Raw genomic sequence first — 21,918 nt, forward strand, 5'->3', positions numbered from 1 at the left:
TGACCACTGCCGTGCAACACTGTACATATTCATAAACATGAAAACCAACAATGGCTGCTGGAGAGCTGATGAACCCCTGCTATTCCCTGCTTAATTGTAGGTCAAAACCGAACATGTTTCATGGGTCTAATGACCCCGCTATCCCAGTATCACACACATAACACTGTTTTTACAACGAACTCTGGACTATAAACTCCTCATAGAGTGTCCTTGATTTTCAAAAGCAAGGGCGATGTGCAGAACTGTAGCAACTACAGAGGTATAAAGTTGATCAGCCACAGCATGAAGATATGGGAAAGAGTAATAGAAGCTAGGTTAAGAGGAGAGGTGACGATTAGCGAGCAGCAGTATGGTTTCATGCCATGAAAGAGCACCACAGATGCGATGTTTCCTTTGAGAATGTTGATTGAGAAGTGTAGAGAAGGCCAGAAGGAGTTACATTGTGTCTTTGTAGATTTAGAGAAAACATACGACAAGGTGCCGAGAGAGGAGGTGTGGTATTGTATGAAGAAGTCGGGAGTTGCAGAGAAGTATGTAGGAGTGGTGCAGGATATGTATGAGGGTAGTGTGACAATGGTGAGGTGTGCAGTTGGAATGACAGGTGGGTTCAAGGTGGAGGTGGGATTACATCAAGGATCGGCTCTGAGCCCTTTCTTGTTTGCAATGGTGATGGACAGGTTGACGGACAAGATCAGGCAGGAGTCTCCATGGACTACGATGTTCACGGATGACATTGTGATCTGTGGTGAGAGTAGGGTGCAGGTTGAGGAGAGCCTGGAGAGGTGGAGGTATGCACTGGAGAGAAGAGGAATGAAAGTCGGTAGGAGCAAGATGGAATACCTATGTGTGAATGAGAGGGAGGACAGTGGAATGGTCAGGATGCAAGGAGTGGAGGTGACAAAGGCATATGAGTGAAAATACTTGGGGTCAACTGTCTAAAGTAATGGGGAGTGCAGGAGAGGGGTGAAGAAGAGAGTGCAGGCAGGGTGGAGTGGGTGAAGAGTGTCAGGAGTGATTTGCGACAGAAGGGTAACAGCAAGAGTTAAAGGGAAAGTTTACAAGATGGTTGTGAGACCAGCTATGCTATATGGTTTGGAGACAGTGGCACGGACGAAAAGACAGAAGGCGGAGCTGGAGGTGGCAGAGTTGAACATGCTAAGATTTTCATTGGAGGTGACGAAGAAGGACAGGATTAGGAACGATTATATTAGAGGGACTGTTCGGGTTGGATGGTTTGGAGACAAAACAAGAGAGGCAAGATTGAGATGGCTTGGACATGTGTGGATGAGAGATGCTGGGTATATTGGGAGAAGGATGCTGAATATGGAGCTGCCAGGGAAGAGGAGAAGAGGAAGGCCAAAGAGGAGGTTTATGGATGTGGTGAGGGAAGACATGAAGGTGGCTGGTGTGACAGAGGAAGATGCAGAAGACAGGAAGAAATGGAAATGGATGATCCACTGTGGGGACCCCTAATGAGAGCAGCCAAAAGTAGTAGTAGTAGATACAGTGTCCTTGATGGAAAAGGTTCAAGAGCCCAATACGTTGGAAGTTTAAAAAGGAATGATAAGCTTGAGACAGGACTTCCTAACACAACACCTCAGTCACTAGAGAAACTGTTAATGGGAATGGTCTCTTAGAGAGGTAGTATCAGGGCATCCGGATGACGTGGCGGTCTATTCCGTTGCCTACCAGTACAGGGATCACCGAATCAAATCCCCTTGTTACCTCCGGCTTGATCGGGTGTCCCTACAGACACAATTGGCCGTGTCTGTGGGTGGGAAGCCGGATGTGGGTATGTGTCCTGGTCACTGCACTGGCGCCTCCTCTTGTTGGTCGGGGTGCCTGTTCAGGAGGGAGGGGGAACTTGGGGGGAATAGCGTGATCCTCCCACGTGCTACGTCCTCCTGGCTAAGCGCCTCACTGTCAGGTGAAAAGAAGCAGCTGGCGACGCCACATGTATCAGAGGAGGCATGTGGTAGTTTGCAGCCCTCCCCAGATCTGCAGAGGGGGTGGAGCAGCGACCAGGACGGCTCGCAAGAGTGGGGTAATTGGCCAGATACAATTGGGAAGAAAAAGGGGGGAAGGTAGTATCTTCGTACTGTACACAGGAGAGGAAAGTAAGAGGAGGTAAACTAAAGTGTGTTTGCTTGTTTGTGTGTGTGTGTTTATATGTATATCTGTATGTATGATGCACGCAACGTGTGTGCAATTCTACATGTGTGTTTGTGCATGTGGTCCTGTGTGCACCTGTGTGTGTCTTGAGTGTTGGATGCGCACACATGTATATATGTCTATGGCTGCGTGTATGTGTGTTTTTCTGCATATGTGCGTTTGTTCACGTTAGTGTATATGTGTGTCTGCATCTGGTGTGTGGATCTGTCCATCTGTGTGTGTGTGTGTGTGCGTGTGCGTGCGCGCGCGCGCGCTCCATGTGCCTGTGTGGGTTGATGTCACTGTTTACTGCCTTCAGGGCTTTCTTGGCATTAAGTGGCGGTGCGCCTGTCAGGTGCAACTCTCTCTCCTCCCCTCCCTCTCACCTGTTTGCTCAGTCTGGTTTGATCCCAGCGGAGCTAGAGAGGTAGATGAATGGAGGGAGGGATGGGCGAATGTTCCTCACTGTTCTTTGTGTGGAACCCAGCCTGGTCCCGGCACCTCAACCAGACGTGTGGCCTGTGGTTTCTTTAGGGACGCTACTACTCATGGGTGTTTGTTTGTGTGTGTGTGCACGTGGTTTTATGTCTGTGGTTGTCTGTTCATCTCTCTGGGATTCTGTGTCAGCCCCTGCACACATCGTTGTCCTCACCCATTTGCGTGTGTGTGTGTGCACGCGCACACGCATGCGTGTGTATGGGTGTCCTCCCTGGGGCCCCCTTTAGCTGGAGTCAGCATCGGCTCTTGTACCTAAGGGACTTGGGGTAGCAGAATGGCACGTGCCTCGCTCTGCCCACCCAGCACCAGAAGCCGCTAATGAGCTACTGTTGTACGCTCTTATGAAATATAATTGCATTATGGTGTGTAAATAAAGCTGGGGTGTGTTGTCACAGCATATGATCCCCAGCTGGCCCAACAGAAACAACAAGCCGGGGAAGGGAGCGTGAGGGAGGGACTGAAACCTGGTCTTATGGACACAGGAGAGCTTATTAGCATCACTGTTGTCACTGACAGTGATGGTAGTCCTTTGTACCAACAAAGCCTCCTTCAAGGTCAAGGTGGGTATTGATCTGGCAGTACGGTGGCCAAGTGGTTAGCGCTGTTGCCTCAGCAAGAAGGTCCTGGGTTCGAACCCCGGGGTTGTCCAACCTTGAAGGTCATCCCAGGTCATCCTCCGTGTGGAGTTTGCATGTTCTCTCCGTGTCTTTGTGGGTTTCCCCGGGGTGCTCCGGTTTCCCCCACCATCAAAAAAAAGACATGCTTGTTAGGGTTATAATACTCCTGTCTGTGCCCCTGAACAAGGCATGGCAAGACAAACTGGAGTTGGTCCCCGGGTGCTGCATGGTGGCTGCCCACTGTTCCTAGGTACACAGCTAGGATGGGTTAAATGCAGTGCATAATTTCTCCACGGGGATTAATAAAGTATATCAAAATTTAAAAAAAAATCTGCAAAAGATTCAGGATTGATGTAATTTAATGAAACGGGACTTTAAATGTAGGTGCTAAGGGGACTTAGGGATTCAAATTGTAAATCTCCATTCTCCCAAATGGGATGAGGAACTACAAGAAACACTAGGTACTATGTGTATCCTGGAGTATTTTTTGGTGATATGGTACACTGGGGAGCAGGGTGAGACACAGAGCAACTAATTTAATCATATTTCTTGGGACAAGAACATTTGTAACCAGTGCAAGGCAGTAGTGCTGTAACTACTTCCTTGTGCTTTAACCACTGCCATAACTATCACTCAACAACCATTTGGTCAATTTGTCACCCATCTTGCAGTGTTCGAATCTCTTTTTCAATCACTATTGTTTATGGGTTCAGGTTTTATTTATTTATATAAACATACAAAGTGGATATTAAGTTGGCTAGCTGGGTGCACACCCATCCCTCACACATGGATTCCCACCAATCAGCACCTATCATAATGTCAACTGTATTTAAATTGCATATCATGCTGTTGGCATAAGCACGAAATTCCAGTATTTTAATAAATTTAATAATGCTAGGCCTAAAGAGGTATTGGTAGCAGCATTAATGAATTACCTGCTTCTGGCATGTACACCGAGGTCCCATGTGTAATTATAACCAGGGTTTAACTCTAACACTCCCAATCCTATGAATCCTCTGTTAGCAATGTTGATGACTGCTGCTGTCTTTTATTTGCCATACACTGTTATCTTACACTCAGTTTACTTTGTCTTCACTTAGGTCACAGTTGAAGAGATCTTGTTTATTATCCACATTGGTCTTGTGATAATTGTTAGAAGCAAGCCAAATGCAACTTTCATCTTGCTGTGCGTTACGTGGAATTGTGTGGAATCATGCAGAAAAGTTTGAGGGGGAAAAGTAGATATACATCAGGCTAACATAAGCCTTGTGTTCACTTTACCAGTGCAGTCACAACAACAAAATTAATATGTTATTCATCACATCTTCTCCAAACAAGAGTATCCAAGCATTACCACAGCAGAAAGGGCAGTGTTTCCCCTAGAATTTTTTTCCCTGGCCTGGTGGTATGTACCGAAAAAACTCTATAAACAGATGAGGCGCGCAGGATTGCATATTGGCACGGTCGGCTACAGTCAGATAAATTGTAAACCGCCTGCGTTCAACTTTTTGTTTGCTCAGTATATTCAAGACTTAAAACAAAGTGATCACAAGGAGAGGATGACTTAATAAGCTGCGTTTATTGCAGAAAAAATAAAAATGTAGAAATAATTAAAATAAAAATATAAAATAGAATAAATAAAAGGGCAGCACGGTGGCGCAGTGGTTAGCACAGTTGCCTCACAGCAAAAAAGTTCCAGGTTCGAACCCTGGGGTTGTCCAACCTTGGGGGGTCATCCCGGGTCATCCTCTGTGTGGCGTTTGCATGTTCTCCCCGGGTCTTCGTGGGTTTCCTCCGGGTGCTCCGTCCAAAGACATGTAGGTCAGGTGAATCGGCCATACTAAATTGTCCCTAGGTGTCAATGTGTGTGTGTGCGTGTGTGCGTGTGTGCGTGTGTGTGTGTGTGTGTGTGTGTGTGTCGGACTTGTGATGGACTAGCGGCCTGTCCAGGGTGTCTAAACCACCCGTCGCCCAGTGACTGCTGGGATGGGCTCCAGAATCCCACGAACCTAATTAGGATAAGCATCTTGGATAATGGTTGGATGGATGGAATGAATAAAATAAAACTATTGCATAAAAATAAGCTGTGTGACCTATGACCTTTGCAAAACAATTTGCACATCATGAACACATACAAAGTGTACACTTATAGGGGAAAAACTGAAATGTTATAAAATTGCTTTATGGCTTTGTCCTAACTCTCCACTCTTTTTGTCGTGTGTCCCTGTCTTAGGCCATCCGCTTGTCACTGGAGCAGGCCCTACCACCAGAGCCCGTCGAGGAGACAGGAGAGCAAATCAGCAAGCTTCGTATCCGCACGCCGAGCGGCGAGTTCCTGGAGAGGCGTTTCCTGGGCAGCTGTAAGCTCCAGGTCCTCTTTGACTTTGTGGCCTCCAAAGGATACCCCTTTGACGAGTTTAAGCTGCTTACCACCTTCCCTCGTAGAAATGTATGTGGTGACTTCTTGCACACACCCACAGTGCTACTAACACACACACACACACACACACACAAAATGCTCCCCACGTTTCCTCACAGGAATATACAATAATTGAAAGGATTTAACATATATATCACCTGCTAAAAACAGCAGGGTGAACAAAGCTCTTCTCGCCAAAATGGGAGCTGAATTATCCCCTCTTAACCTTTTTTTTTCGATCACTGTTGCTTCTCTGCCCAACAAATTCAAATGAGGGATATGTTTCTCTTTGTGCTAGACAAGCAGCAGCAGAACATGAAAAGGTCATAGTTATAGCTAGCATTCCCGCCAAAGAAATCCACACCTGTAATTGGCTATCACTCTGAGGTCTGTATTCACCTCAACTTCTGGACCATGGCTGTGAGTTGTGGGCCCTTGGCCCCACAGGATTAATCTACTGTTCAGCCTTAAAGACAGCTTATTTCTTTATTATTTTTAAGTGTTTGTTTGTTTGTTTGTTTGTTTGTTTGTTTGTTTGTTTGTTTCCCTTAATGAACACTATTTTGCTTGATAATTTTCGGGGGGATTTGAGTGTCTGGGATCCATGCGACAATGCATCTGTGGATGTGTTTACTCCTACCTGGGACTGGGTTTCTTAAGCCAACTGTAAATCCGTCCACCTGCGCGCATGTTTTATTCAGTGAATATTAATAAGTATCAGTCCATTGTGTATACAGTACACTATGTCTGTGTTAGGATACAGTTGTCAGCACTGACGGTGGTATTCTCTGTGGCTCTTCTGCTATAGCAAGGCAGCAGCCAGCCAGCTACCACCAGTCCCCAGAGCTGGGTCCCCGTGTTCTGTGGCAGTGAGATAATGAGCACTGTTTTAACTACCAGCTTAATTAGCCATGCTGTTGGAAACAGAAATGAGATTTCCATTTCTCAAGTCAGGCGTGTGTGTGTGTGTGTGTGTGTGTGTGTGTGTGTGGAGGGGCAAGAGTCATCAGTTGGGTAGAGGTGCATGTTTTTTTTATGTGTGTAGGCTTGCCCGGGCATTGAGCCATCATAGTCTGTGGGGACCACACGTGCAAACACCTCACACCAGCACACACACACATTTACACTTAGCACATGCAACACACCTCATCATATTTGCCCCACTTCAACACATACACAAATTTTCAAGCAAACACATGCCCCAGCTCACAACTTTATCACTTAAAGGATTCATAGTTGTCTCTTTATAATCAAGAGTAAACATGTGTTGGAGACAGATAAAGATGTGTCTGCATCAGACGAATTTCTGTCAGGATGGGAGGAAGGAAGGACAGAAAGAGACAGCAAAGAGGAGAGGATAGTGACAGTGCAGAACGATCAGTATGAGAGAGAAAGGGCAGTGCAACAGGATCAGGAGAGAGAGAGAGAGATGATAATATTGGTGAGATATTAGAAAGGAGAAGGTAGATTAATCCAGACAAGTGAACAGAGAGAGAGAGGATGGGTTGGTAGTGCCAGTGAGAGACTGAACACAGGCCCTGGTCTAATCCTGCAGCTCTGTGTCGTAATTAAATGAGAGGAAGCACAGAGAGATCCTCCATCCCATCCAGACGCTCTCACTGCTGCTCTGCCAGGATTGAGGATAGAGCACTATTGCATTTGTAATACACCACAACTGTTGAAACCCTTCTTTTCCTTTCTGTCGTTTTCTATGGCTTTGTGCAGTGTCACTTTCCCTCTCCTCCCGCAATGTTGCCACTGGCTCCGTCCAACTGCAGGTGGTGGAAATTAGTTGTTGGTGTATTTCAGCTGGAGCACATTCCTTATATACCTGGCGTCTGCCCATTTGACACATTTAATTGACTCCTGTCTGTGCATATAGTTAATTGACACATTTGTCAAATGGAGAGATCACCAAATCGGATGATATTTTTGTCGCATGCCTGTGCCACCTACTAATTGCATAGCCAACTCAGTCTCAAGTTTTTGGACTGGGTCTTTTTTTCGACATTTGGTATCAATGGCGTAGCTCCCCAGCACTACAGCAGGCCATATACACTGGCATCAGTTGTTCCTGGCTTTGTCGTGCTCAGAAAACTAACCCTTCCTTTTGCTTTCCTCGACTGTTTCTGACTTTTTTGGGGGGGTGGGGGTATACGTGTTTCCCATTTCAGCACTTCAGTCAGTAATTTCACCCTTTGTCTTTGGCACTGGGTGATCTTAGACTGCCACAGAGGGTCCTGTTAGACTTGTTTCTCTCCTCAGGCTAGTTGCTGAGCATGTTTAGACTGCCAGTGTGACAGCCAATCCGCTTGTTCAACTGGGCAATCGGTTCTTTCTGCCCAGCAGCATGTGGACAACCCAAACACTGTCTCAAAAGCATGTTATTCCTCTGACTGTGATACTGTACTCTCCTCCTGGGTTCACCATCTCTTAATCCATCTCCCAGCAAATGTTTGAAGCATGTGAGCCAGGGCAACTGAGTCTCAGACAAAACTGAGGAGGCAGAGAAAATAAACAGTGTCACAGGGGAAGCTGTGTATTGTACCATAATAGGTTTTACATCTGTTATCTCAGTGGGGGTTTTCCAAGCGTCTCATAGCCCTGCTCACAGGAACCATGCAATTTATTGTTACCACAGGACTTTTTTAGTTTATTGTTAAATTGTTGTAATTCAGAGTCACTTCCTTATTATGTCCTTTCTAGGTTTCCAACTGCTACTTAGCTTTCTACAGTGGAGCTCTATGGGACTCTGCGCTATATGAACATGAGCATGAAGTGAATGAAGGTGTCTGCGTCCATGTCTATGCATCGTTGTATGTGTGTGTTCTTGTACTTCTATCTTTGTGAGGACCGGTATAAGTGTTTAACCAACCACATTTTTGCCGATCCTCACTTCTATAAGGGTCTGTTTTAAGGTTAGGACCTGGGTTTTAGGGTTAGGATTAGGTTAAGGTTCGGGTAAGGGTTACAGTTAGGCATATGGTTCTGATGGTTAGGGTTAAAGGCAAGGGAATTAATGTAGTCAGTGAGGGGTCCTTACAAAGATAGAAGTACAAGTGAGTGAGGGGGGGGCTGTGTGTTTGTTTGTGTGTCTGTCTTGTCTTCGCTGTGTCTAGGCAGGGCACAGAGGCCAGTCTCTCTCACACAGTTAAAAGCTGTTCTCTTCATCTGGTTCTGTGGGGACAACAGACCCTTCCCAGCCTCCAGCCCCTCCTCTCTCCTCCCTCTGGCTTTCCCTCTTCTCACTTTTCCCTCCATTTTCCTTCCCCACTGGCCCCTGTGCCTGTCTCTCTCTCTCTCTCTTTCTTTTTCATACAGTGCTCCTTGTCTCTAAATTGCCTTTCTCCTTCAGTCTGGACTCTCCCTCTCCACTTCCTCTATCCCTTTCTAGACACTCATCTATCCCTGTACTGCCACTGGCTGACTCCCTTTCTCTTTCTTCCCTGCTTTCTTTTTCCTTTCTCTCTTTGCTCCCCCGTTCCTCACCCTCACCCTCTCACACACACACACACACCATCCAAGTGGTGCGGCACAGAGCGGTCCCCCTTGATGTTCTGGCCCCACCCCCTGCTCTATGTGCCGTCTTCGCTCCTGGCACCAGATAATGATCTCCCACTGCTTTTGTAATTGGCCAAATAAACACTTGACAACACTAGTCTAAAAAAGACAAGTTATTTGGTTTTAATTAACATAGTAGGGCCTGTAATGGCTTCATTAAAAATGCGTTATTTCAGCTGGACGTTTGATTATGTTGGAAGGAGACATATTCTGGGCCTGTTTTCTTTCTTTCTTTCTTTCTTTCTCTCATTTTCTTTGTTCGGCTTCATGTCCCATATTAATGTGGGTAATTCATTTGCATGATTTTCATGTCATCTTGAGTGTTAAATGTGTGTTGTTGACCATGATGAAATCAGCTTTCTGGTAACGACAGTTACATGGGGTTGATATTTTTGTTGTGTTTTGAAATAGCTTGGCAGATTGTTTAGCACACATCTAAGTATCTGAGTGTTCTCATGCAATTCTTTTGTAAGAAAAAATAGATAAGATATCCAGCATTGCATAGAAATGCCATCTGTCTTTAATTTGATTCCAGACTTTAAAATTGGTTTGCTGGTGTTTATTTCTTAGTCACTGTGTTGCGCCTTGCAATTATAATATTTTGTGTTTGCCAAGCCCAGCACACAATTCAATTCAATTCAGTTCAATCTCATTGTCAATTTATGATGGCTTTCTAATTAATAGATTGAAAATCCTCATGGTAAATAGACTGTTCAGTCCGCTGCACCTCTTTGGAAATTAATTCGTCCCCCTTAAATAAGTCACAGACAATTCTATAATTCAACAAGTAACCGGTTGATTTGATCTAAATCGGGTGGTTGAAGCTATATTGACTCAAGGTCGAGAGCAAACTTCAAACCTGAGAGCTAGATTGTGTCTGTCTCGTGTGTGCATGTATGTATGTATGTATGCGTGTAGGTGCTGGCGGAGAGAGAAGATTGCTCAGGCATAGCACAGGGAAAAACAACAGCTTTGTTTGTTGACAGATGCCTCCATGCTTATGGTCTGTTAATTGGATACCAATGTAAACAATCACCGATGGCACCCGTCTCCTGTGTCAGTGTGGCATCTTGTTTCCCTACTTCCTTTTTCCCAGTCAGATGCTGCCCCCCCAACACCTTCCCTAATGCAGCCCCCACTCTACAATCACATGCACCTGAATTCACTGTCACGTGAGCACACACTTGCTACACACACACAAACACACATGCGCACACACCTGCTCCACCCCAAAGCCTCATTTAGTCCCACCTGATGCTGTGGTGTCATAGCAGCCTGTTGGGTTCATTAGCATGGCAGCCATTTGCGAAGCACCACTCCCTCCTGAAGTGGTGAGAAAAGGAATGATGCAGCCATGTTGGTCGCTTTCCCCTGCCACAGGGATCTGTTTACAGCACACACAAAGACACACATGGCATTCGATCCCCCCCCCCCTCCCCGTGCTACAAGGCAGTTAACTAGGCGAAGGTGTGTTGGGGTTGCTGTGACAGCCCCTCCCAACCGCTGCCGCACCTCCTCGGGATCCTGCTGAGAAGTCAGGAGTCTAAATGACACGTTGAAATGAGGGCAAGGAGATGAAAGTGATAGAGTCAAAGACTCCAGCCGCTGGTGTGACATTTCCAACCACCTCTGGGAATTGGTGAAGTTGCCTGACATTGAGTGTTTCCTCCTCACCTTCTTCTAATTTTTTTTGCCTCTCTTTTCTCTTTTGCTATATCCCCCTTCATCTCAGAGTACCATTGAGGAGACCCATACTTTTGTAGTTGATGTCTATGTTGCCTACTATGACTGTACTGTTGTATACATTATATCAGGATGTTTCCAGAGTATTTTTCTGTTCAAAGGGTCTTGATTACAGAAGGCGATTTGATTTTGTTACACCTAGAAAATATGAGTTGGCTTTACAGTGGAGAGACTTTGGGTGTGAAGTTGTCGCTCAGTTGGCAGCCACTATTCAAAGTTCACATTCAGCTCCTTGCAATAGATGGTCTCAGCAACCAATCATCCAATCTGGGTTGACCTCCGCTGCACTCCCCTTGCCCTCTGACATTTTAGGAGCAGGTAGCTGTGCAGCCCAGCGAGCTTGTTAATTATCTTACCAAGCGGTTTGAATAGGAGCCCTAATCAGAGAGGCTGATACCACAGACACTAGATAAGCCGTGGACACGTCTCTGTCACATGGCCTCGCTGTCACACAGTCCATTCAACCCAGGTGTTAGACCAGTCCTATGTAACATGAAACCTCCAGCGATTAGCTCACATAAGCTGGGGGGCCCACAGAGTGGGGAGGTGACAAAATGTGTGTGTATGTGTGTTTGAATGTATGTGAGTGTGTGTGAGAGACTGTCCAATTTAAACAGCAAAGGTTAGTCTCTCCTGATGTCAACATGGTTAACCTGACAAGCTCCACTGTGGGTGGCATTGCATTATTTCTGCATTACTGCTGGGCTTCTTCAGGTGAATGGATGCTGTCAGATTGACACATACATGTTGAGTTTTTACTGCCTACCAGCCCAGACTATGTTACAGTTTGACTTTCGCAATGGAGAAATTAGTCATTAATAGCAAGAGACACACATCCACACAAGAAGGAAGGGGTTTCTAGGACACACACACACTCGCTGACTCTAAGACAAGGCTGTCCTGTAAAGCTCGGTGGTTTGGGTTGGATCAGAGCCTCCTTAAGAAAACAAACCTGATGGACCTCTTTAGGGAAAGAAATCACTGCACACTCAGATTACTCCCTCCTCATCCAGTAATTCAAGCCTAGTCTTATAATAATACACAAAACACATACACGACTCTCCTGTAGGCTGGAGGGCAGAACATACGTGGCAAGACATTGACCGAGGGGCTTCACCTAGCTCTGTGTCCGAATGTGAGGAGCTTTGCCTGGTGTGGTTTTTAATGTTGGTGTGGCTTCTCATGTTGTTCACCCCCCAACCCCCTGCCCCCCCTACTGTCCACCCTATCTCCCTCCAGATCACCCAGTTGGATCCAGGGTCCACTCTGTTGGAGGCCAAGCTGTTCCCTCAGGAGACCCTCTTCCTGGAGGCTAAAGAGTAGGACTGGCCCTCCCACAGGCTGAGAGGACTGACAGACTGGCTGGACACACACTAGTTGATGAGCATGGGTCTCCATCTGGGCCCACACACACACACACACACACACACACACACACACACACACACACACACACACACACACACACACACACACACACACACACAAAAGCCCTCTCAGACATACAGTATCTTAACACACCGGCATGCACGTACAAACATGGAAGTAAGCCTCTCTGCCGGCGACTTGGTTGTGGTACATGAATGCCCAGTGTACACGTGATGCACAGAGAAGCAAAGGCAGTATCACAAGCACACAGCCAAACACCCATCGTTCCTGCTTCCTCCTCGCTCTCCCTCTCTTTCTACCCCCTCTCTCACCCACCAAACTGCGGTGTCACTGTTTTCTCTCACAAGACCAACACAACACAATGCAATTAAAAAAGAAAAATTAAAAGACTCTGAGGAGACATAAAAAAAGGACTTTAACCCTCTCCACCTTCAACACACCAAGGCTGCTTTTTTAGAACATGTTTTTTTCTTTTTCTTTTTTTTTGTGTTTGAATAAAGAAATGCTTAAAAAATAAACAAGAAGAGACTGTTTGGAAAAGCCTGGACTGTCTCATCTCCACCTGTGTTCACCCTCCACACACACACACACACACACACACACACACACACGCACACACGCACACACACACACACACACACAATCAATCCCAGTTTACAGTGAAGTCGTCTGCCTCCTCCAGCACCCATCCATCTGCTTTGGGCCCTGTCGGACTGGACCAGGACCTGCTGTGTCTGTCTTAACCCCAGCATCCTCTGGTTTGAACATCGGCTATGCTGCGAGCCGAACAGTTGCTCGCTTGTTAAATTTTTTTTTCTCCTTTTCATTTTCTTGGTTCTTTTTAGGTTTGTTGCTGTATTAGATTTAGTTTGATACACATTATATAAAATATATATGAACATGGATCAGTCTCAGCCAGCAGTCTTTTAAAACTTGTTGCCCTGCACACACACACACACACACACACACACACACACACACACACACACACACACACACACACACCAGTTCTTGGTTCTTGCCCTAACTCAGATGGCATTTAGTGTGTGAATTGTTGTTCTTTGACTTGTGTTGGTTTTGCTAAGGTTCATGCTCAAATTATGAAGAGCACCGAAATAATAGTTATCGGCCCTGAGGTTAAATACAAGCTCACTTTAACAGACATTGAATATTATGATTTGGCTTTTTTTCCCCTGTTGGTGAGGGGGGTGTCACACTGAGATGCTAAGCCAGTGTGGGGGTATAGGATATAAAGTGAAGTGACTGCAGAGTATAATGTGTATGTCTACAAACTCCTGGAGGGTTCCCTTAAAAAAAAAAATCAAGAGGGTAAAGATCCCGATCTTATCAAATCTCAGGTTTATAGTTAGCTGGGAAAACTTGCCGTCTCCATCTTCAGCGCTCGCCCTAAAAACCCTTACAGTTGTTTGCATTAAAATGTCTGAGTCACCAGAGACCAAGGCGGTGGAGGAGAGGGGTGGAGTAATAAAAGTGGCTGTGTGACACCGGCTGTAGGAGTTAACGGAAGCTGGTCATATAAACTATCGATGCTCAAATTTCTGATGAAGAGGCAGGCCAGAGAGGAGTTTTCTAGTGGTCTGCACGTCAAACAACCCACAATGGCCCTCTGATAACCATCAAACTAATCTTGACACGGGACTTTCCCCTTTTTCAGCCTGTCTCTGTTTTTTTTTTTTTTGTTTTTTTTAGCTGTCATAAGATCACACAAGTATCAGCGGCTCTCATTAGGAGCACAACCTGTCTTCACTTACCCGGGGTCTTTAATATTCCCCCTCATCCACCACCTGGTGATATCAGCCACATCACAACTCATTTCCTGCCCTCAGCGGTGAGAGAGCACACCGGCTCAGCCTTCCATCTGCAGCAGGGCTCCTCTGTCAGAGGAAACAGAAACCCAGCAGAGACGTCCTGCTTGGGGAAGAAGACTACTCCCCCGCCAGTAAGAGAGACAGGCAGGCTCATGGTGAGTCTGGATTACAGTTATTCATGTCCACCATGTCCAGGGACAGATGGGGAACAAACCAAATGTACCAGTCTCACCCCTTAATGGACCCGGTGTTTTAATGTGTGTGTGTGTGGGGGGGGGGTGATGAGCTAACGGCCGTTGTGCCTGTAGAAATGTGTACTGCTTTGATTTTTTTTCAAATGTAAATTGTATGATGTGGAGGGTTTTTTTTTCTTCTCCTGGATAGGAGTTCAACACGATCCTGGACACAGGGTCCAGTTAAATTAAAGTCTTAAGATCGGCTATGTTTTGACGGAGAACGTTTCCTGTCATGAGTGGGTGATGATAAAAGTCCTAGCCTTACACTGATCCTTCCATCACTTGTATCTTCTAATGGTTCGCTGCAGTTTGGCTTGCATGAAGATCAGGCCCTAACTGCCATGCTAGCTAGGACCCATGATGGAGATTACGGGTACTTTAGTTATGAAAGGTTAAGACTGAGTTCAGGATTAAATGAAGTTCTGTTAGTAGCTATTTTAGAAATGGAGAATGTATGGGTAATGTCACATGTATTGTTGGTCGTTGTAATTGTTAGTCGTAATACGGGTGTCGACCGCGTTGTTGTAGTGACGAACGTGCATTTTTGGTGGGGTACACGCGGGAGACGAGTGGGCGTGGTTTAAGCGAGTGGTACGCAAGAGTTGAGCCGGTTGGCCGGAGAGGTAATAAAGAAGTCCACGGAAACCGATTGTAATCCGAGTGGTTTATCTTCGCCCCGGAGTCCTTCACAGTCCACCAGGAACACTCCACTCCCTCGCAACTAAAACAAAGCGCGACCCTGAGAGCAGGATAAACTCTTTGGATAATGGGTGGATTACCCATACATTCTCCATTTTCAAAATAACTACTAACAGCACATTATTTAATCCTGGACCCAATCTTAACTTTACAGTAGCAATCATCGTAACCACGACTAATGAAAGCCTGATTACAATATGAACTTTTGGAGAAAGGAATTTGGTCAAGGAAACGGAAATGAACGCAGTTACTGGAGGAAGCTGTCACAAGCACCCATCTGGAAAGAGAAAAGCAGTCGTCAAATTGTCGCTGAAATCATTACACGAAACCACAAATGGGTCCACCAGCAACTATATAGGTAGTTTCAAACTAATATGCTACAGCTGCTTTGGAGTGATTTCCGCCGCATTTCATTGGAATAACAGGAACAGGTGTGTTGTCGGGTAGGAAGTGAATCCCTCATTTAGTCCCGGATCATTCAGACGTCTATTTAAAATCCTTTGTAGAAGACACTAGACTAGACTGGGTCACGCCACATGTCAAACCATGCCCTACTAGTAGCTCATTTCTGAGCAAGTGTCTTTTCAAAAGGGACTTCAGTGGTTTTAGAGTTCACCTGAGCACATGACACTGACAGGTATCACATGTCCATCACACCCACGCGTGAGTAGACCTAGAAAAGAAGGGACTTAAGTGGGGGTTTTTAACAGTGTCGGCCATGGTTCTGTGTCTTAAAAATTAAACTATAATCTGTATATGACAACTGAACTGTTGCAGGACTTGCGTGACATGCATTGCGAGAGTGGCCTTTGGAAATCCGGAGTAAGAATTTCTCCAGCCTCGAGGCAAACGGTGCGTTCATCAGCCGTCCTGTTCTCACGCCACAAATGAGTTTCCCTAATGTGTTCAGCCAGCCACACTTCCCCAGTTCTGACCAGACAAGACCCAGTGCTGGAGGCACTGAGCAAGAAACAGACGGATAAACACACTGGCATAAATCATCGCTCTCTCTCTCTCTCGCTCTCTCTCTCTCTCTCTCTCTCTCACACACACACACACACACACACACCACACACACATTCTCCTTCTCTCGCTCACACACACACCTCACACTTTTCACAATCCTGTTATTTAGAAACAGGAGAAACTTCCAACGAATGTTAATCATCTTAATCATTGATAGCTAGATAGATGGACGGATAGATAGACGTTATTTGTTTTGCAATACCCCCATTTTTAACTTATTCGTAGTAACGACCGCCGGTGAAGTGTTTCATTGCAATTAATGTGGTTTGTTTTTCCATTTCCCGTAGGCGGTTTCTTAACTCTGGGAATATACAAAGACGGACAACAACACAAAAACAAGACTTCCGGACTCTTAACATGTAGTTTAAGATGCCCTACTTAACAAAGGTGCAGGCTACGATAGAGTGACATTATATTCATATATGGTACATATAACACCTTATCGAAATGGAGTGAAGAAGATCCAATATAGTAGATTAATCAAAAGTAGAACTGACTGAATCAGAACAGACAGTACCCATAACTGATCAACAGCAGATTAAGAGCTGATAAGTAAGAGCAGGAGGAGGTTACCTTACGTGAAAGCACCATTAAAAACAAAACAAAACAGATGTGTTTTGATAGAAGCTGCTGTTCAAGCGTGTGCTCGCACTTCCAGCGGGAGCCTGTCAGGAGCCAGTACACAGAGCGCTGCCTCACCACGTGTCTCGTAGTGACGTCTTGCTGGTCTGATGTGGCTCTGCTGCAGGAACCGGGGCTCTGCCAGCTCCGTGTCTATGCTGCACATCGCGTGTGCAGGTAGTAGTAAGTTCGTTTGAAGATCTATGAACAAGTGCAGGACTCTCCAAATTCCGCTGGCAGATAGTGAAGAGATTTCAGAACAGCAATGTTGTGATTTTATTTTATTTTTTCTTCCTGTTATTGTCTTGGACAAGTCGGTTACTGTTTTATGGTTTTCTAGGGTAATCCTTACAGCGACGCAGTACAGTTCTTCTTCTTCTTCTTCTTCTTCTTCTTCTTCTTCTTCTTCTTCTTCTTCTTCTTCTTCTTCTTCTTCTTCTTGCTTGTTCCCCGTTTCCGAGGGGTCGCTACAGTGGATTTGATATCGGCACCCTGTGAGGGCACAGCACCGATGGCGGTCTTGTCAATCCCCTTAATGATTTGGAAAGTTTTGACGTTAAAATTTTACGTTAGACATAAATAGATACAATAAATAGATAAATGCATGCATTGCATCCCCCAGTGTCAGGTGGAGGGAGCAAGCAGCCGATATGTGTGTGTGTGTGTGTCAGGTCTGGGTATCTGTGTGTGAGTCAGTGTTGTATCAGTGTGTGTGTCAGTTTGTGTATCACTGTGTGTGTGTGTGTGTGTGTGAGTCATTATGTGTGTCAGTGTGTGTGTCAGTGTGTATGCGTCAGTGTGTGTACCTGTGTGTATGTGTGTCAGAGTGTATCAGTATGTGTGTGTCAGTATACGTGTCAGTGTGCGTGTGTGTCTGTCTCACGGGTCAGTGTGCACATCAATTCAACTCCTCTCAAGTGTGACATTACACTTTCAATCACACTCTCTCCCCGCTAATGCGCCCAGACAGCCTGCTGTACTCTTGCACCTGATGACGGTCAGAAATGCCTACCGGATGTAATGATATTTCAGTCTTACATGAGAAAACTTGTCACGTCTCCATTATGAGTTGTTTTTCCCTCCACTGGTAAGTGGGTGGAAATAACATCAGGCAGCTTCTGATAGTAACACAAATTACCCTCGGTGTTGAAAAAGTGATTTATGATATTTAGTATGTGTCATCTGGATGACATCTTACTGTGTATGTAGTCTTGTTTTTGGATCGTTTTCGATTCGCCCATGATTTCCCACATCTATATTTCATCCCAAACACGATATGGGGCTCTGCTCAAACTCTCATTTATCTTGTTCTGTAGGATCGGCCCAGCAGTGAAAGCAGCATTAAGGGGTCTTTCACAGTCACCCGTTTAACGAGACAATCTGAAAGTGATGCTTACAGTCAGTGAAATAACTTGCATGCTTTTCAGGTCTGGGTGATCTATATCTACAAAACCCAGTATGTTGGTATTGTAGCGAATTCGGGGGGCAGTCTGGGAACCCGTGTCTCTCGCTCCGCAAGCGACAACGTTAACCAGTCGACTAAAGGGTCCACCCCGTTAGTCAAGGACCAACGTGTCTACTTATCCATGCACGTTACACTACCCCCCTCCTTCGGGAAGCGCGTCCCCGCGCTTCAGCATATCAACTCCCTCACGCCTCTGGGCGCACGCGCTTCCGATGACCTCACGGTCTCACCATCCCACTTCTGACACCAATGTGACGTGGGCAAATAATGGACTTTTCAACCAATCTTTCAGAGTTAACAAGCAAGCTTTTAATGACCGCAAGCCAAGCTAGTCATAACAGACACAAGTTCGTATTGGTCTCAGCTTCTCTCGGCCACAGAAGCGAGCTTATCTATTTGCCTACTCTTTACCCTCATGGTGGGAAATAACATGTTGTCTAATACAACTTCTCTCATAACGTCCCCATTACCTTCCACCACATCCCCGCTATCTGTAACAGATACGCCCGTTTTTACACATGTTCAATATCCCACATCATAACCAAAATATCGACACTTCAGTTGCGTCGTGGGTAATATGCAAATGAACTTCGAGCAGGAACACTCCAGTAGAATTCGCCACAGTATGTTAACTAAATCCAATGGCAACTTGCTCCCTCAGGACCATGGCTTTATCAGTTGTCCCTTGACACATGGCCAGCGGCGGCCGAGCAGGGGCTGGATGTCTCAATCCTGGTGTCTCCTACACGAGGCTCCCCTGCAGCAGCCCTCATATCAGTGGGCCTTAAACAAGGCCAGTGTGTCCGCGGCGTCATAATGAGCTTATTCCGCTGCTTCCCCTGACCGCCGTCCCTGCCGTGCCAATAACATCAGGTTGCCACAAAAGAGAGAAGCGGTGCAAGATGTTTAACCAGCTCCAGCGGGGTCAAGAATGCAACCCCCCCTCCCCCCCTCCAGCCACCCCACAGCCCGGCGAGGGGGACGACAAATTGTTTGGCACAAAGTGATGGTCTCATCCCTGCAATGCTTGTGAAGTGGCTCTATGTACAGAGACCAGGGCGGATCCCACAGCATCGTCCCACAGCAGCGCTGGTTCAATCCCAGACTGGCCTAACCTGCAGGGTCACTCTGAGTTTACTTTCTCAGAGGCGACGGCCCCAAGAAACAGAATCCATACAGCTTAAACTGTTGGCTGGCCACAATAGGAGGGGGCTGTCGTCGCTTCTCTCTTTGGATGTGTGCGTGTGTGTTTGTGTGTGTGCGCGCACGCGCGCGCCACAGCAAAACGCGTGTATCTTAGTATTACGTTTGTCCGTGCAGCCGTATAGACCAACTAGATATTTCCTCCATCTTGTGTAACCTACATAACCTTAGTAACTAAATTCACCGTTACTATGTTTTTTCCAATATTGTTACATTACTCAGCCATTTCGATGCGCTGCAAAGGTTTTTCTTCATCATCATCATCATCATCATCGTCGGGCCTGTTAACATTTATTTCGCCATAGTGCATACGGGTTGTATTGCTTAGATACGCTTTTCCGTTTCGTTAGTATTTTACGTTATCGTGTTTGGCAAAAACACGTGCGCAACAAAATAACTTAAGGCTTATTGGGTGAAATGTGGCCTTGTAAAGTGGTCTGCATTTACAAAGAACGCATAATATCATGTTTTGTTTTTGTTTTTTTTAATTGTTGATGTTCAAATCTTTTTCTTTCTTTTTTGTGCCTTAATTAAACCATGAAGCAGACTGTGTCTCAAAAGACCAGGCTGTCTCATTCCTGCCAGACAGAATATATAATATACTCTGCGTGACGCGCAGGGAGGGCCCTTGTTCATTTCTTATCTTTTAATCATAGTTCTTATTTTTCCTATTTGGCAGGAGACCTCATTACATCCTTATGGGCGGTAATAACGCTGTCGGCCTGGTTGTGTAGCCAGCTCGCCTTTTCAAAACGCCATCGTAGAAAATTTATTTTGAGGTTGATCATTTTTATTATATTAACAAATAACGCCGATTTAAAACGGATAAATCGGTCGCTTAAATGAATGACGTCAATTTAAAACGGATAAATGGATCAATTAAAACGAATAATGCCGATTTAAAATGTAAAAATGCGGCCGATGATGGGAAAACCTCGTTAAAACAAACCACTATAATACTCCGCTGCTTACGGTTGCACGAATGAATCTCAGCTGTCGAGTAAATAAAATAATTCATAGATCACAAAGGATGCGAATAAATGTTTCTGTTTCAGTTGAAGTGGAGATGAACTAAATTGCTAGCCGCGGATCGGAGTCGGTCCGCGAGTATAACACGGGAGCTCATTAAGGAGTAAGTCCTGCAGGTCTTGTGTGTGTGTGTGTGTGTGTGTGTGTGTGTGTGTGTGTGTGTAAACCAGAAGGAATTTATTTATATGGATGCGCGTCGCTCAACACCTCTCTCTCTCTCTCTCTCTCTCTCTCTCTCTCTCTCTCTCTCTCTCTCTCTCTCTCTCTCTCTCTCTCTCTCTCTCTCTCTCTCCGGTGTGTGTGTGTGTGTGTGTGTGTGTGTGTGTGTGTGTGTGTGTGTGTGGATAAAGAGGAGCTCTTAAACCTGTGGCATTCGGATTATGGAGCCGCGGGATAAAGCGCTAAATGGGCCCGGCGGGGGGTCGAAGGGGCACAACCGCGTGAAGGGAGTCATTATAATTATTGCTTCATAATTGTGTTCTTTTTTTTCCTCGAGCAGCGCGCGCGGAGCGGCCGCTGTGCAGCCGTGCGGCTTTGACGCGTCCGAGGGGCTCTTTGTGCGCAACTCTCCAACGCTGCAAAACAAGGCCGAGGGCAGCGGCGCAGCTCAAAGCCCGCGCCATTGTAGGCGAACACATTGAGTTTTGATTGGGGACAATGGTGTTTCTCAAATTTCTTGCAAAAAAACCCCTATACTCCATCTGTGATCTCAATGAGCGCCCATTCACCAGCTTCCCCCCTTTTCTGCGCCATTCGCTTGTAAAAGAAGGCAGATTGGAGGGACGGAGCAGCCCTGCATTTTAATTGGCCGGTGAAATGCGTACAACTCTATCTATCTATCTATCTATCTATCTATCTATCTATCTATCTATCTATCTATCTATCTATCTATCTATCTATCTATCTATCTATCTATCTATCTATCTATCTGTCTATCTGTCTGTCTGTCTGTCTATCTATCTACCCCTGCCTCTCCGTTTTACTTGTCACCCTTTAATATCTTTAACATTGCTGCGGACTAGATAATAGATTTATATACAGTCACGTGGCGTTGAATGAGCATATAAACACTGCGCGAGACTCATAAGCTTGTATGGGTGAGTATTCGCCCACTCAGTAAAGCAGTTTTTATTCTCTTTTCATTCTCACACTATGCATGTTTCGCGCGCGCGTAGGCACGCATGCGTACGCGCGTGTATGGCCGCGTCGGTTTAGATAGGTATACGGGCGTAAGTAAGAGAGAGGAGCACCCCTCAAATCTTTGAAATATTCATAGGGCGCGGAAGGGTTATCCCCCATTTAGAAATGAGTGTTATTCTAGAGGGTGACAAGTGGAGGGGGCTGGAGAGGGCCTCACACACTCTCCCACCCGGCTCAAGTGTTTGTCCAGGAGCAACAGACGGCCGCCTCGCTCACATCCCTGGTCACATAG

The 21,918-nt window shown here is 45.8% G+C and overlaps 1 protein-coding gene across 1 annotated transcript in view; it reads left to right on the plus strand.

Moving 5' to 3' along the window:
* The window catches only part of faf1 (Fas (TNFRSF6) associated factor 1), a 181,689-nt gene extending 168,333 nt beyond the window's left edge, over nucleotides 1-13,356 (plus strand). Inside the window, exons 18-19 of the mRNA XM_056276960.1 lie at nucleotides 5,500-5,715; nucleotides 12,229-13,356. Coding sequence (XP_056132935.1) covers nucleotides 5,500-5,715; nucleotides 12,229-12,312 — 300 coding nt within the window. The 3' untranslated portion in view covers nucleotides 12,313-13,356. The remainder of the gene's footprint in view (nucleotides 1-5,499; nucleotides 5,716-12,228) is intronic.
* Nucleotides 13,357-21,918: the final 8,562 nt, after the last annotated feature.

Source organism: Lampris incognitus, chromosome 3 (assembly GCF_029633865.1).
Source record: "Lampris incognitus isolate fLamInc1 chromosome 3, fLamInc1.hap2, whole genome shotgun sequence".
In the NCBI taxonomy this organism is placed as follows: domain Eukaryota; kingdom Metazoa; phylum Chordata; class Actinopteri; order Lampriformes; family Lampridae; genus Lampris; species Lampris incognitus.